The sequence below is a fragment of the Penicillium malachiteum genome (genome assembly GCF_028827825.1).
Source record: "Penicillium malachiteum strain IBT 17515 chromosome Unknown utg000005l:1.0-9002435.0:326005.0-9005861.0, whole genome shotgun sequence".
NCBI lineage: Eukaryota > Fungi > Ascomycota > Eurotiomycetes > Eurotiales > Aspergillaceae > Penicillium > Penicillium malachiteum.
The window spans coordinates 1213869-1229041 of NW_026643099.1; the positions used below are offsets into that span (position 1 = coordinate 1213869).

The window sequence follows — 15173 nt, forward strand, 5'->3', positions numbered from 1 at the left end:
TTTACTCTGATCTCTTAGAGATCTTCGGCAATAGGAGCCAACTGGTTGCCATAACACCATACAATCCAATACAGATCGGGTGCAGCACCATAGTACCCACATGTTGGGATAGAATACCGGTCAGAAAGGGCCACACCGCACCGCCACTGCTTCCCAAAGCGCTGACGAAACTCAGACTGGAGATGTGCATATTGCGTGGTAACAGTCGTGTCAAGACGGAGGCAGCGCATGGATACACTGCTCCCAGTAACACACCTAGGATAGCGACCGTGACTGCTTCCCCAATCACATTCGGAATGAGCCAAGTCATGAGCTGAAAAATGACTGCGCCAGCTATCATCCCCATCACGCTGACTTTTTCGCCCAACTTCGCGGCGGGATGGACCAGTAAGAACCGACCGGTCGTGATGCCTGCCCAAAAGCCGGAACTGACGTATCCGACTCGCGAGGGGTCACCATTTCGATAGTTGATCAGGAATGAAACTACCCAGCCGGAGATTGAGACTTCTGCGCCCTGGTAAGCGAAGATAAAGAGGGCGCCTAGAAGTGTGGTACGGTTTTGGATGGCCCGTCGGAGGAGTTGACTACGAGTTAATGGCTCTTCGATATTGACATTCTCATCAGTTGGCCGTAGCGTTCTTTGAAGCTCGGCTGCAGTGTCTTGCTCGAAGTTGGAGAAGGCCCATGTAGCAAAGAAAAGGTTAAACACAGCCGCAGCCACGGGGATTGTATAGAAAAGCGACCAGCGGATGCCACTCGATGCCATGGCTGTCGCAAACAAGGGTGCCACAGTGCCTCCAATCCCGTATGCGCCACAAACTAACCCCAGAGCTGTGGTACTATTGGGCAAGTTGGCACAGTATGTATTATTGAGGGTCAACTGCAGAGCCACACCGAATCCCAACAGAAAGAAAGAGACCGCGACGACTGGGAAGGGCGGTTGACATGCGATGATAATATAAGCCACTGCTAACGTGAACATGGAAAATGTATAGCTCCTCGCACGGCCTAGTTTTTGGTCGATATAATGTGTGACTGGTGCGGCCAATATGAAGCCTAGTGCGTTGCCCACGAAAATCATGGAGACGATGGTGTAGCTGATCCCATAGTGTTCTTCCATGTATGGAATCAAGGCACCAGGAGCACTGTCATTCATTCCATTCCCAAACAGCATTAAACAAGAGCTGAGAAGTCGCCATTTCGTTTTCTGAGGGGTCAACGTTCTATCCGGGGCCCATTGAATGGATTCATTTTCATTGGCAGGTGTGGCAATTAGGCTATCCAATCCCCCTGGTGTAGGCGGCTGTGATCCAACTGATACTTGTGCCATCGGTGCATCGGTGACTTGCTCTAGGTTCTGAGCCGGTTGAAGCTCATTCAGCTCGATGGACATAGACGGAGTCTTGACTGGCGCCTTTTGCACGGCAGGCGGCGGGCTAGCGACATGAGAAGAGCTCTCAATATCGACAAAATAGCCCAAGGTAGGTGTTGTCATATTGAAACAGGCAGTCACTCGGTAGCTTAAAGCACCTCCAAGACTTAAAAATGATATTGGCGTCCTAACATCTGAGATCTTTATGTTCTCTGGGACTGGGAGGGTCTGGAAGCCAACTCATATAGGACTTCGCACCTTCGCACATACTCGAGGAATACATATTCCGGGCATTTCGCCTTGACTCATTAGTCGGCATCTAACCATAATTAGTCAATTTGCCGCCTCTTGCGGACTTTATCTGGCGTGGGGTACTCCATAGGTAAATTATTAATCGCGGGACAAGGTTCACCGTTCACCAAGGTAGTGCGGAGATGCCCCGCTGAGAGAAACTACTAAGAAAAAAAGAAAGAAAAAAATCAATCTTCCCACAATCAACATCCACCATTGAAGAAGCCAACTCATTGCAGCTACACCTCCATTTCTGTGGCTTGCTCACTTGCAGATTTCCATTGCATACATTTATTCCCATTGTTCAATTGAAAATGGGTCCACCGCGTCGCAAAGTTCTGGCTACTGCACAGGAGACATTGACCCCGCCTGATGAGCTGGCAGACACCCACTCGATCGTGCGTGCGATCAAGGCAACTGGCAACAATATCTACCTGATCGAGACTGCCGATAAGCAGCAGATGCTCGTGGAGCTACCTGCTAAGTTCCGCTCGACGTTCTGGATCAAGCGTGGATCGTACATGGTGATCGACACTAAGCCATCGGAGGAGCGAGAAAACAAGATCTCTGGCGAGGTTATCAACATTGTGCGAGATGAGAAGGCTTGGCGGAAGGCTCCGTTCTGGTATGTATTTCCTCCAGCTGTTGCATCAATGACCTAGACAGCTAAACGGCTAATTTATTCTACTCGAATAGGCCCAAGGAATTCGTTAAGCAGCCCGTGGTTGCTGCTACTTCGGACTCCGACTCGGAGGAGGAATCCCGAGTAGGCAAGATGCCTTCCTCTGATGAGTCTGACGCGTGAAATGATAAAATACTATCGACAAAATCGCATTCGAAGGGCTAGTACCGGTTCATTGATTACGGGTGTCCTTACAGTCGACCACATCATCTGCCTCATCGTGATCATTGATGAACACCCCGAACACTTGCGTGGCAAGCGAGAGTACCACAACCGTTGAGCTGGCATTGGTACTGGGGTACACATTCCAGGCCCACTCCTGCAGCGCCCATGCAATATAGATCAGAACTGGATGAAGGCCGGTGCGCCACAGGAGGAACGGAGAGGCCCATGCCAAATAAGCAAAGAACTGGTAATGCAGCGACCTGGCACAGAGCATGCCTATGGCCAAGGAGCTTAGCATAGCAGTCATAATGAAGGATTTGGAAAGGGTCACTGGCTGCAAGCAACCCAGGATAGTATTCTGCAGGAAGCGGAACACATTGAATCCTGATGGACTGACCCAATTAATGGCGAAGAGAGCCAGGATAGAAATATGCAGGAGCAACAATGCCACGGAGAATTCCCTTGAAAGAAACGTCTCCTCTCCTACAAATCGCCAATTTACCGTCCATTTAAACATAAATTGACGGGATAGCTCGAAGGCCCGTGAGAAGTAGCCAATCGCGTTAGTTCGGAGAAACGGGATCGCGAGGTAGATCTGTAAATGTCCGTATATTAGCCGACTGCAAAAGCTGGGGTCAAATTAATCTAATTTACCTGGACCTGCACAGCAATAGCTGCAAGGGAAAGACTGCGAGACAGTCCCACACTGAGTAAAGTGATAACGGCAATAGCTGGTGCAAGTAGCACCAGGGTCATTTTGACACCGACACCCAAAGTCCACATCAAAACACCCAGAGTCCATTGTCTTTTCAAAAATAGATATATGGCAAGCCACATCGCAAAAGCCGCAATCCCATCATTGAACATTCGTAGCATAAATATGCTATGAAGCCGTTTAGACAGCACCAGGAGGGGAAAGAGGTATGGCGGAGCGCCGACTTTTCGATAGCAGCCAAAGACAACTACCAAGGTCGAAAGATAGAGCCCTGCGAACAAGATCTGCCCACCGAGGATATCACGCCCTTCATCGGTGAACTGGTGCAACAAGGTGTAGACGTAGACATGACCGGCAGGGTAAACGAGGGGACCCGTGGAGCCCTTGATGGAGGGATAATCGCGTTCGCCGTTGATATAGAGGGAGATTTGCTGCATATAAGTTGACCAATCGATTTCAGTATCTGGGAAAAGTAGCGATTAGTTTGCGCTCAATGGACGCGTGTCAGGACTCGAGCTCGGATCGGGGGGCATACAGGAGATCTTCCATATGACCAAAGCGCAAAGGAGCGCATCGCCCAGAACTAGTAGAGGAGCGATCCATTTGGTATGCCTCGGCTGAGTTAGCACACCGTAAATGAAGCGTACCCAGGGCATGGCGGCGCGGTGGTGGATGGGAATGTTCCAGCTGGCCGTTAGATCTCCATTACTATGCCAGTGGGGTCCCACGGGTACAGTGCTGGATTGACCTATTGGAACCGGGTTCCTGTGGGTGATGTGTATACCATATAGAAATAGATAGAGTGGAAGATATCATGTTATATCAATGCAAGTTTTAGGATTAATGCACTCAAAGATTGGTTTTATTACTGGAATGTTTAAATTATTGGTATGTAGTACATAGGACTTGACTGGTACCGGCCAGAGCCGCACGCCAACAGCTCATACCCAAAAGCTGGAGGCTCCACGATTTAGTCAAATGTACCGCCATACAATTTGAGCTTTTGAATTTAATTATGACACAGACCAGGCATCTACCAGTTGTTGCTACAATGTCATTTCAGGTGACCGCAATGAGATACATGATCACTTGGCAGCTGCTGTAGTTGCCTACGTAGTAGGTTGCATCGTAAGTTGTCCTCGACTTAAGCAGGTGACTCTTCTTTCGTGAGTTAGGAATAGTCAATATGAATTGTCCTATTCCATGAGGTCTTCGTAGATCTAGTATCTTTTATACAGTTGTGTACATGATGAAATAACAAGGTATCAAACCAACAGTATCGAATCACCACCAAGTACCTTCTATCGCAACATTCCAGGCCAACAAAGGCCAATCAAACCCGTCTTCCTAGTCCATGGTATCACTTAAAACAAAGAGCAGAAACATAAAGAAAAAAGAGAATGCAAAGCTCGAATCGCAGGGAGCGCAACGTATAACAAAGCCAATAGGGTCTATTGACCACCATTGACTGAAACGGGCTGCTTCTCGTTTCCACGGGCATTGAATCCCAACAAGTCACCCAGAACACCCTTCGGCTTTGGTACTGGGCATTCGTGTCCAACTTGTGCCATTCTCTTCGCTTCTTCCTCCATGTGGAAAAATGTAGATACCTCCTCGTCTTCGGACCCGGAAGATACCGGGTGTGCAGGTCGAGGGATCTCAGAGTCCAGCTCCGTGTCTTTCCTTCGACGTCGGCGAACACGTGGAACTTGTTGCCCGTCGGCTGTGATTGTCATTTCTGAGTCGGCGAATGTGCGACGTGGTGAGGGGCAGGGAAAGACGTGTGGTATGCCGACTACCAGGAGAGACGCGAGAAGAGTACCGGCGAAAAGGCCCGTTGTTGATCGAGACCTCGGGTGGAGATGTGGAGGCATTTTGAAGGAAGGGTGTTTTATGTATGATTGAGATCGTTCTAATTCGAATTGAGGGTATTTGTGGGTTGGATTGCGCCGAGGTGTTTGTCTTCTTTTTTTTTCCCTTAGGCCATTGGTAGGGAGTAACGAATGGAGTAGAGACGAGACGGGAGGTATTTCCAATTGTTTCAAGATCAATTGGATTATAACCAAGAGACTCCAAAAGGTTCAAGGGTCTCAGACAGGTGTAGGTAGATCCGGGGAGACAAGAACAAGCCTAACCAGGCGGAAGTTGAAGGTGGTGAAAGGCTCTGGCCCATCTAATCTTATCTGGGTTTAACATGATTGGTTCACGCGTCAGACTCGGAGTCAGATTACTACGCCCTTCTCATTAATTGAGAAGAACAACTCGCGTGTTTTATATATCATGGAGTCGCAATCATGAATTTATATTTATTAATCGTGGAGATTGATTGAGATTATTCTGCATAGGAGTCTCATAGGAGATTCTTTCCTATCTAACTTCCCCCCCACTCCATCCTCACCACATCCTCTCCCCCCCAATCTTACCTAACTCCCTCCAACCTCCCCTCTCATCGAATCCTAGCTCCATCATGAGTGATCTAGACCGGTATTACTACTATTTCCTTATTTTAAATACTTTTTAATATCCACTGACTCGAACCTTTTAATTCATAGGGCGATCGAGCAGCTGCGGGCCTGCCGCCTGATCCCCGAATCGCAAGTTCGCGAGCTGTGTTACAAGGCGCGCGAGCTCCTAATCGAAGAAGGCAACGTCGTCTCCGTCGATGCCCCAGTCACCATCTGTGGAGATATCCACGGTCAATTCCATGATCTGATGGAACTGTTTCGCGTCGGCGGCGACGTCCCCGACACCAATTACCTGTTCATGGGCGACTTCGTCGACCGCGGCTTCTATTCCCTCGAGTCCTTCCTCCTCCTCCTCTGCCTTAAAGTGCGATACCCCGATCGCATCACTCTTATTCGCGGTAACCATGAGTCGCGCCAGATCACCACAGTTTACGGATTCTACGATGAGTGTATTCGCAAGTACGGTAGCGCTAATGTCTGGCGTTACTGCTGTGAAGTATTCGACTACCTGGCGTTAGGCGCTATCGTCCTCGGCGCAAGCTCTGAGCTGGAACCAACTGGATCCTCTATGAATTATACCACACAATCTACCATGCCCATCGATGATGGAGAGTTAGAGACAGAGGTGCTGAACTCACATGGCGAGGTCACCTCGACCAGTTACCGCCCGAGGTTCCGACCGGCTTTTTCTAATGATTCTCGCAATATCTCCCCGCCTGCTTCAGGTTCAACGGGAGCTCCGACTCGGACTGGAGTGCCGGGAACAGGGGCAAGTGCAGATGGTAACGGTAGCGCGACAACTAGTCGGACGGGTGCTGTTCTTTGTGTACATGGTGGTCTATCGCCGCTCATCGACTCTGTAGATAAGATTCGACTGATAGATCGGAAGCAAGAAGTCCCACATGAAGGTGCCATGTGTGATCTTCTGTGGTCTGATCCCGATGAGATTGAGGGATGGGGTCTCAGTCCTCGTGGTGCTGGGTTCCTTTTTGGTGGTGATATTGTTAAGCAATTCAACCATCTAAATGGTCTGTCCCTGGTAGCACGAGCTCATCAACTTGTTATGGAAGGATACAAAGAAATGTTTGATGGAGGAATTGTCACAGTATGGTCTGCTCCAAACTACTGTTACCGTTGTGGTAATGTTGCTGCCATCCTTGAGCTGGGTGAAGATACCAGCAATGGAGGGACGATTGCACGCAGTAACGGGGAGGTTGGCTGTAGCAATGGCGTCTTGAGTGAGGGTAATACAGTTGTTAGTCCTGGAAGGAGATACCGTGTTTTCGAGGCTGCAGCCCAAGATACAAGAGGCATGCCTGCGAAAAAGCCTGTCGCTGATTATTTCCTTGTAAGTTTGCGATGATTCTGATCCCCTGCGGTGCCTGCGGTGATTCATCTGTGCTAACCAGTGATGGCAGTGATACCATCTACCGTATGCGGTTTCATCTCTTTCATATCTTATCCCGGGTCTTGTTTGTACCGTTCCCAAGCCTCGTTTTGACCAACTCAGCATCTTTTCTCTTGGTGTTCTTGTATTCGTTGCGACTCTAATGATCATTCATGACGGATAAATCCTCCAATCTTGGATTCTTGATTCTCTTTACATCTTTCTCTTGGCAACCTGAATTTTATGTAAAAGCATTCTCATGGGAATTTGATCAATATGACAATGTGCACCAACTCCAAATAAGAATAACCACCCAACTGGTATCATAGAACTGAAGATATAAACGAAATCGCTGAACATTGAAAGGGAAAACAGAAGACCAAAAGACCAGAGGGGGAAAATGCTATATAAACATAAAAGCTGGCAGTTTATCGTGAGAAAGGAGAAGAACAAAATGCAACCATCTATATCAAACTCGCGTTTTGGCAGTTTCTATTTCCACCGATCATCGTATCCTGGTGCTCCACTGGCACCGCTTGCACCTCCTGATGACATCCCAGGCATTCCGCCAGTAGCTTGTGACGGATGCCCTGTCATATGAGGACTAGACTGTTGCGCAGCCATAGGTATGAGATGACCGTTACTATCGTACGAAAGATGAGCGGGCTGGCCTGGAAGATCGGGGTTCCACGCAGCACCCCAATTCTCTCCAGCGCCAATACCCAAAGCCGCAGCAGCATTTCGATTCCACCAATCATGGCTCTCTTCAACCAGGTTATCAGCGCCCTCAAACCCGGAGTGGGGAGAGTTCGAGTTTGGCGATAAGGTAGTCTGGGGAGGGGGAACAGGGTTCCCGGCCTGGTCGTACCAGACGCTCTGAGCAGAAGGGGATGGAGCTGTAGATGGGCCGGAGGTTGCTAATGAGGACATTTGGTAGTTGACCGCATGTGGGTATGACGGATCTGGGGTCGTGTAGTCCGACTGCTGGTTGATTGGTCCTGAGACCCGACGAATTGGCGCCATTGGTGGCATGGATGGGGAAAGGGTGGCATTTGGATACTGAAGTCCCATCGAGACACCCATAATTGAGGCTGGGTTTGAACCTGGGGCTTCTCTGTGCATCCCTGGTGAAGCTTGAGTGGTTTGTGGCTGATAGCTCCCCGGGTACGCATATGGAATGGGTAAAGTATTACTTATGAGTGGCGAGTCTTCCGATGTGGAAGGAGATGTCGCTTGATCCCAGGACCCCCAGGAACCCCATTTGGCGTGAGTCCGCTCGAAGATGGCGGTGGCTTCGTTTGGAAGTTTGACTTGCCACTTGTGGGCGGATATGTCAAGGATACGTAAGGTGCGGCGTGCAGCTAGCCAGCAATCGGCCATCTCCTCGAGGTTTCGGAGCCCATGAATCACATCTCGTTCTGGGTTTCTTCCGGGGAGATTAAGTAGATGAATGGTGCAAGCCGTATGGGCAATATAAACAACAATGTTACAGATTTGCTTCAATCCATAAGTGCGTTTGTACATCCGCAATAGTTTGGAGATGACCGACGCAGCTTGAGTGCAAATCTTGCGGGGAGAAACATGTGATGGGAGGGGAGTGGTGGCTTTGGTATATTTGAGGAATGGGCGGTAAAGGTGAATGAGAAGGAGCTGATTGAACATACTGGAATGGGGATCAGCAAAGGTGACAAAACTGGGACGCACTTCGATATTTGACTTACTGCATCACCAGGACTTGGGGAAGTTGTCCTTCTCTAGGCTCAAGTTCCCGCGGTAGCTCCTTTTTCCATGCCTCGAGCCGTGTGTGAACATCGCTCAATCTTTTCAACTCCAATTGCTTTGATTGTGACTTCTCTAGTTCCGAAGGGTGATAGAAGAACTTGAGAAGGTCGCTGCTGATCTCGCACAGTTTCGAAATTTGCAAAGCTATTGCTCTCGTACGGGAGGCTTGAGTATACTCTTGACCCGCACCAGCATCTGTGTACGGTGCCCACATCTCCGTTTCTTCTCGGGGTAGAACATCGAATTTGGGTACATTTGTGTTGGACGAAGATAATTGTGGTTGACGACCAAGGTAGTTTGACCAACATCTATTCGAGTTAGAACCAAGAATAAACCACTTTCACAGAAAAAGGGAAAACGAACTTGTCTATAACGTAGCAGCCCCAGAATGTAATTCGTCGAGCATCAACTTCCTCATCACTCATGTTGTGTGTAAGGTTAGACGACTCGACATTTAAACCAAGGTCGAATGCCATACGGAAACTCAGTCCACTGTAAACCCAACCCTTGCCTTCTCGGCCACAACCTGCTTCACGAACAGACATGAGGGCAAATGCCTGGACTGTACAGAGCTTTGCATTTTCATGCTCGTCATTTTCGTGAATTAGGCGTTTAGCCTCTTTGAAGAATTGATTGCCTGCAGTTGCCATGTTCTCTGGATCAGAATATGCGCCCGGCCAATTGCTAAAATGGCAACCCAGAGCTAGCATCGCATTGACCAATAGGGATGAACAATATTGGCTCGAGACACCTCGCATAAAGTCCCTATAGAACATATCTTTCGCGAGAATAGTGAAAAATGGATAGTGCCAAGTGAAGTACATAGTTAGGAGATGGCTGACAAGGTTGTCATCTTCGGTGATTCGGGTCCATCTTCCGATGGGCTCAGTATCGGGTGAGATTCCTGGAGCAAGATCTGCGAATGAAGTCGACTCATGTAGCTCTGAGCCAGGAGGAAGGAATATCAAATTCGATGTACCGCCAATGAATTTTCGGGAGCCGTCCAGTAGGAGTTCGCTCATCTTTCCTGATAGTTCAGATTCAAATTGGTCGACTTCGGATTCATCGCTGACTCGATCTTTTGTTTCTGACGCGGAGAAGAGTCCCTTCTCTCGCGCAACAATGGATTGAGCCACTGTCTCGAGGTCATCGCACGACCTAATCTGTCGGACCAGATCAAAAGCATCTTCTTCTTCATAGTTTAATAATGCCTGTATTAAGGTTTGCAGGGTTGTGTGCTTTGTTCGCAACGAGTCTACATCTTTCTTGAATACGCCCTTGCGGCGATGGTCGGAATTGGGATCATAAACACCTAGAAACCGCGTCAGTTTATTGATATGATCAGTCAATCAAGGTATACAAACAAGGCGTATGATAGACAGAGGAGCATGCAGCACAGCTGGGTAGGTTTCCATCGCACTAAATACATGGATAATTAGTGATATGTTCTTTTGTCTCGAGTGTACATACACTCTTTCTTGCTCTCTCAACAGCAATCATTAATTGATCATCGTGATACCTTTGACTTTCTTCTGCGACAAGCAATGCAGGCGGTGCTGACACAGCGCCTCTTGGATGCAGTGCGGTCTGCAGACATGACTCTAAATCCAGTAGTTTGATAGGCGTCGGGATTTGAAGTGGTTTCTTTCTCCGCGGAATGAGGGCCCCCACGGCTCAGCTTCGTGGCCACCGTTCAATGGTCCAATAGTGTAAAGGATCAGTACATGATGTGTCCATCGTCCAGACAACACGGAACATATGACAAATGCGGTGGTTTGCACAGCAGTAGCACGCAACGGGAGGGTTACGAGCTCTGCCCGAAGCAGGTCAATGCTATCGGGCCAGGATGATCGGGCGGCGACTCGGACGTAGCGAGATCGGTCTTACAGTTGCGGATCACTTGGCCCTACTGGAGTATGTATACAAGGTGCCGCAAACAATCCGGATGTGAATTCCTTGACCCCGCGGTACGACCCACTATTGAAAGAAAGCGGGGGTAGTTGAAGAGGCGAAACAAAAATGTAAAGTTCAACACCCGATAGATTTGGCTTGAGATAGGGAATTTGAGATAGGTTTCCAATGATTGGACGCATGTACGCGTTTGAAGCAGGGTTATCGTTGGCCTCTGGATGGCTCATTTCTCTCACGCTTTTGCCATGGGGGTGGTGATAAGAGATGCTGATTAATCATATACGATAAGGTCACGTGTGTTTAATTGGTGCCACACGTGACCTTTCTTGATCAGTTGGCGGTTAAATGATTAGTAATGATATTTCTATTTCTAGAGTCACTTTCGAGGCTGTGCTGTTTCAGGAAAGAAAGAGAAGGCTGCCTTGATGCGGACATGATATATAATCAGACCCAAAGCTGAAAAAAAGAAACAGTTTCAGATATGATTGATCCTATTCCAATTATCCCAGAATGGCTGGGCACATAATCATCGATGCATCAATGAGTCAATGACTCCTGCCGCGCTGACCGCCGCCTACAAAGAAAAACAAAACAAAATCCACAATAAGAACAATTCTCTCAATTCAAAACAAATAAACGAGAAAAAAAACAAACGGAGTGAGTAGTAAAAATAATAATAATAATAATAATAATAATAAAAACAAATAATAAAAAACCAAGCCCAATGTAAAATACCAACGCATTCAGGCATTCACCGCAACTATCTCGCTTAGGTCGATCCACCATCTTCTCTTGGTCTTCAACTGATAGGGACTGCAGCCACCCGTGGTAAATCCGATCGGGGGCCGCCGGCCTTAATCTTCTCTACTCCGGAGGTACATTAGGTACATCCAGTACATGTAGTTAACTAGTCTTGTGCCTAGATGAGTCTTCAACTCTATGTATATGTAAGCATGTAAGAATGCTTTATACTGGATGTTCGTGATGAATGAAACATTGAATTATCTCAGATACGAACTTGAAATTATTCATGATACCCGTGGACTCTCTCGTAGATGAGGTTTTTATTATGTTATTTTTCAACAATTTGTCTAAAATCTCTGACAAACTAAACCAGGACGGGTCACCCCCTTTTCCTTGGGCGGTGATGAATAATTGCGATGGCTGAGAACGGCATCTCCATCCACATCTGCAGGCACCACACTAAACACAACCTTAAAACCCCGGTGGATTTAGGGAATTAGGGTTACTATCTCTGTTCAATAGAACCTCATTCCGTTCATTCCGGCCATCAACACATGTGCAAGTCAATATGCTTGAATCCAAAAAGGATTATTATATTCAATCCAATCCTTGTTTCCTTTAAATTTAATCTATCAAATCCTATGGATAGGTCAGCAACCGGGGGGGCTTCGGATCCCAGGGCTTCGATGGGTCCACCGGGCGAACATTCCACGCTCACATTTACGGAGTACTTAATTACGGGACTGTAATTAAAACCATCAGAAGGAACGGTTACAATTACTAAAAATCATCTGGGATTACCGGAACCCCGGCATGTTGTTGTTCCCCGCGTCCAATAAAGAATCACTAAAATCTCATTTTATGCTTCCTTTCCCCCACTGGATCCATTTCTTACACCGTCACACGCGTACCTGCCCAATACACTCTTATCTGTTGAAGTCACCACTCCAAACCCTTTATCTTCCTGATAACCCTCTATCTGCCCTTCTTCGTTCCCTTACTTCCTACTTTACAAGTCATATCCTTCTCCCTCTTCCTTGTAACCGCTTTCTCTCTCGCGGATATACTTCTCTTCTCACCTGCAAGTCGATGGTGAGAGATTCAATAGTCACCATTCTACTCTTCAATGTATCTCGCCCAAACACTCGACCAGAGTGCCTCATCAGGCCCATAAAGCCTCCGCTTGAACTTGAAATACTCACCTGGCATAAACATTCATGATGATGGTCCCAAGAGCCTTTCTCTTTACCTCGATACCATCACAGAACACAATGCAGTCCTTCGGGCAAAAGGAACAGCCAGCGGGCACTCCGGTGTATAGGCCCGGCTTCCAAGCCCTACATGATACGAAGCCATATAAGTCGACCAATACTACCCCTGTGGGCATTCCTTCAAAACGAATCCCACGTACTCCAGTGCGGCGAGAACCCCGTTCCCGGACCCCATCCAAATCCAAAGCCTCATCGCCATCACGTCGGTCTTCTTCTGCCTCCTCAAATGAGCGCCAAATTCCAACAGCGGTGGCCTCGATCCTGGATGCAACAGCGATTCCAGTACCACGGCGAACTTGGTCTACTCGACGGCCGCGCAAACTTCCCCGGGGTAACAATGTGGAGGAGTTTAGCCGGTTGATGCAGGAGGGAGTTAAACCGAAGGAGGATTATTTGGCAGGCGGAACGGGAAACTCTCCATTGGATATCCTGCTGAGTCCACCGGACTATAGCGAAAAGTATCTGGACTCCGAATCCGAACCCCCGTGCTCTGCTAGATCCATATCAAGTGATTCTATGCCATCACTGGCCCACGATCTCGCATCGCCATCGAGCATTTCTCAGCCTCCTACGCCTGGAAGTCAGAAGAGTCCATCCGAGAGACGACAGCTCCGTTATTCTCCAGCTACCGACTGTGTATTTGACCATCCTCTTCTCGAAAAAGAGATTGAGGAAGGCGAGTTCATTGACTTCAAGACACACGATGAGCCAGAAATACCTGATGTGACCCCCGTGAAACGATCTGCCTCGTCTCGATCCTTCCCGCGCCTGCGATCTTCCTTCAAGTCAAACCTGACCGCATCCTTGCGCGCCATCAAATCGGCAGCGCAGTCTGTTTCCACCTTTGCGACCCCATCAGTTCAACCAGAAGATTTCCTCACTCGATCTCTCTTCGCCATCACACCTGAGCTGACTGATGATCGTCGTCCTCCACCAATGCAGAATCCGCCCTCCCCAGCACTACGGCGGTATCTGAACCCAACCCCGATCTCTCCAGCCGAGATGTACGTCTATCATGATCATCCACATGACACCCGCGAATCAACGCAGGCTTGTGTGTCGATTCAAATGCAGACCTACCGTCGTTCTCGCGGTCGGGGCCACCGACGCAATCATTTCCATGTGGTACCTAAGCAGAATCGTGACCAGTACTACACATTTGATCCAGAGGTGCCACCTATGTCACGCCAGCGTGAACCCCGAGAGAATAGCGATTTTCTCCGCATGGTCGTTCTAGAGATGAACATGCGACGCAGCGGCAAGCTTCGTGAAGATATCCCCACCCGGGCTCGCATCTGGCTGCCCGCTCGCAACAGCAGTCCTTATCGCCTGTCTGGAGATTATGAAGACTGCGACGACAACAATACTATTCCATCTCGCTGGGTCGGAGTCTCAGCATAAACCAACCTCTACATGAATTGACCAACGCAGAGCGCGCTATCATTTTCATCAAGTACATATACACCATCTTTTTCTTTCTTATATACATAAGCGCGGCGTTGTTGGCTAGGACCTTCGGATACATGTGTCTGGACAGACACTTTGTTTGGTTTTCTTTTCTTTTTCTCACATACCCCTTTCTCGCATGATAGCCTAGCTCACATTTCTCTGTGTCTTAAACACCCAACCTTGGAATTCTTTAAACCTCCTTTCATCTTTCATACCGATTTGAAACAATAATAATCTGACTCGTCATAATAAATTACCGGTCAGACCATCGTAAAGTCGAAAGTTGAGACTAGTTCAGTCTAATCGGCTTAATTGGCCGCATCGTGATATCATCCCGCAGCCATGAGATCATCTCGCCTGCCTTTGTCCCCGAGTTCATTTCCCCATTGTCATGTGGTCTGTTCGCCTATTGAAATGACCTAGTCTATCGTGTCGATCTGGGGTTGGATGACGCTGTCAAATCATTCGAGTCCGATAACTCAATATGCATGATCCCCTTTTAGGGTTCGGGTCATTCAACGCGCATAGCGCTGCACTGCACTACGTGTCTCCGAGGCTTTGGCTGAGTGCTGCAGCTGAGAAATTCTGATATGATATATCCCAATCTATATGTTTAAAATGTGACAGTTGATATGAGTCATGGCTAGTAGCCCTGGAGATTATAGCTATCATTTGATATTTCTTTTTGGATGTCTGAGATTCACCTGCGGCGGGGAGGCCTGCCAACTGGTTTCCGTAAGATTGACCATCCCCAGCCACCTGGGCATGAACATCTACTGCCAGTGGCACTTAGTGTACTGTACCTCTAACACTTCAAGCTTGAACTCTAATGAGTTTAGAAATACGCTTAATTGGAGGATATCTGATCAATACACTCAATCATAATTCAATTTTTGACAATAATAAGGGCAACAGCCTGAGTGAGATGGCTGAAGACTT

At 48.1% G+C, this 15173-nt stretch overlaps 7 protein-coding genes across 7 annotated transcripts; 3 read left to right on the top strand and 4 right to left on the bottom strand.

Moving 5' to 3' along the window:
* Nucleotide 1: 1 nt before the first annotated feature.
* On the bottom strand, nucleotides 2-1495 carry N7483_010490 (putative MFS efflux transporter; the record flags this gene model as incomplete). The annotated part of the gene is made up of 1 exon (XM_057093917.1): nucleotides 2-1495. One exon carries the CDS (start codon nucleotides 1493-1495, stop codon nucleotides 2-4), a length of 1494 nt encoding a protein of 497 aa, XP_056939888.1.
* Nucleotides 1496-1977: 482 nt separating this feature from the next.
* Nucleotides 1978-2468, top strand: N7483_010491 (putative eukaryotic translation initiation factor eIF1a-like protein; the record flags this gene model as incomplete). Its single annotated transcript, XM_057093918.1, has 2 exons — nucleotides 1978-2288; nucleotides 2360-2468. 2 exons carry the CDS (start codon nucleotides 1978-1980, stop codon nucleotides 2466-2468), a joined length of 420 nt encoding a protein of 139 aa, XP_056939889.1.
* A 49-nt stretch (nucleotides 2469-2517) lies between these two features.
* On the bottom strand, nucleotides 2518-3881 carry alg3 (dolichyl-P-Man:Man(5)GlcNAc(2)-PP-dolichol alpha-1,3-mannosyltransferase; the record flags this gene model as incomplete). Its single annotated transcript, XM_057093919.1, has 3 exons — nucleotides 2518-3105; nucleotides 3165-3688; nucleotides 3761-3881. The coding sequence occupies 3 exons, from the start codon at nucleotides 3879-3881 to the stop codon at nucleotides 2518-2520; spliced, it is 1233 nt and encodes a 410-aa protein (XP_056939890.1).
* A 795-nt stretch (nucleotides 3882-4676) lies between these two features.
* Nucleotides 4677-5099, bottom strand: N7483_010493 (uncharacterized protein; the record flags this gene model as incomplete). Its single annotated transcript, XM_057093920.1, has 1 exon — nucleotides 4677-5099. One exon carries the CDS (start codon nucleotides 5097-5099, stop codon nucleotides 4677-4679), a length of 423 nt encoding a protein of 140 aa, XP_056939891.1.
* A 593-nt stretch (nucleotides 5100-5692) lies between these two features.
* N7483_010494 (serine/threonine-protein phosphatase) lies at nucleotides 5693-7053 on the top strand (the record flags this gene model as incomplete). The annotated part of the gene is made up of 2 exons (XM_057093921.1): nucleotides 5693-5709; nucleotides 5778-7053. 2 exons carry the CDS (start codon nucleotides 5693-5695, stop codon nucleotides 7051-7053), a joined length of 1293 nt encoding a protein of 430 aa, XP_056939892.1.
* A 516-nt stretch (nucleotides 7054-7569) lies between these two features.
* Nucleotides 7570-10456, bottom strand: N7483_010495 (putative C6 transcription factor (NirA); the record flags this gene model as incomplete). Its single annotated transcript, XM_057093922.1, has 5 exons — nucleotides 7570-8740; nucleotides 8799-9167; nucleotides 9223-10171; nucleotides 10224-10278; nucleotides 10379-10456. The coding sequence occupies 5 exons, from the start codon at nucleotides 10454-10456 to the stop codon at nucleotides 7570-7572; spliced, it is 2622 nt and encodes an 873-aa protein (XP_056939893.1).
* Nucleotides 10457-12785: 2329 nt separating this feature from the next.
* Nucleotides 12786-14186, top strand: N7483_010496 (uncharacterized protein; the record flags this gene model as incomplete). Its single annotated transcript, XM_057093923.1, has 1 exon — nucleotides 12786-14186. One exon carries the CDS (start codon nucleotides 12786-12788, stop codon nucleotides 14184-14186), a length of 1401 nt encoding a protein of 466 aa, XP_056939894.1.
* Nucleotides 14187-15173: the final 987 nt, after the last annotated feature.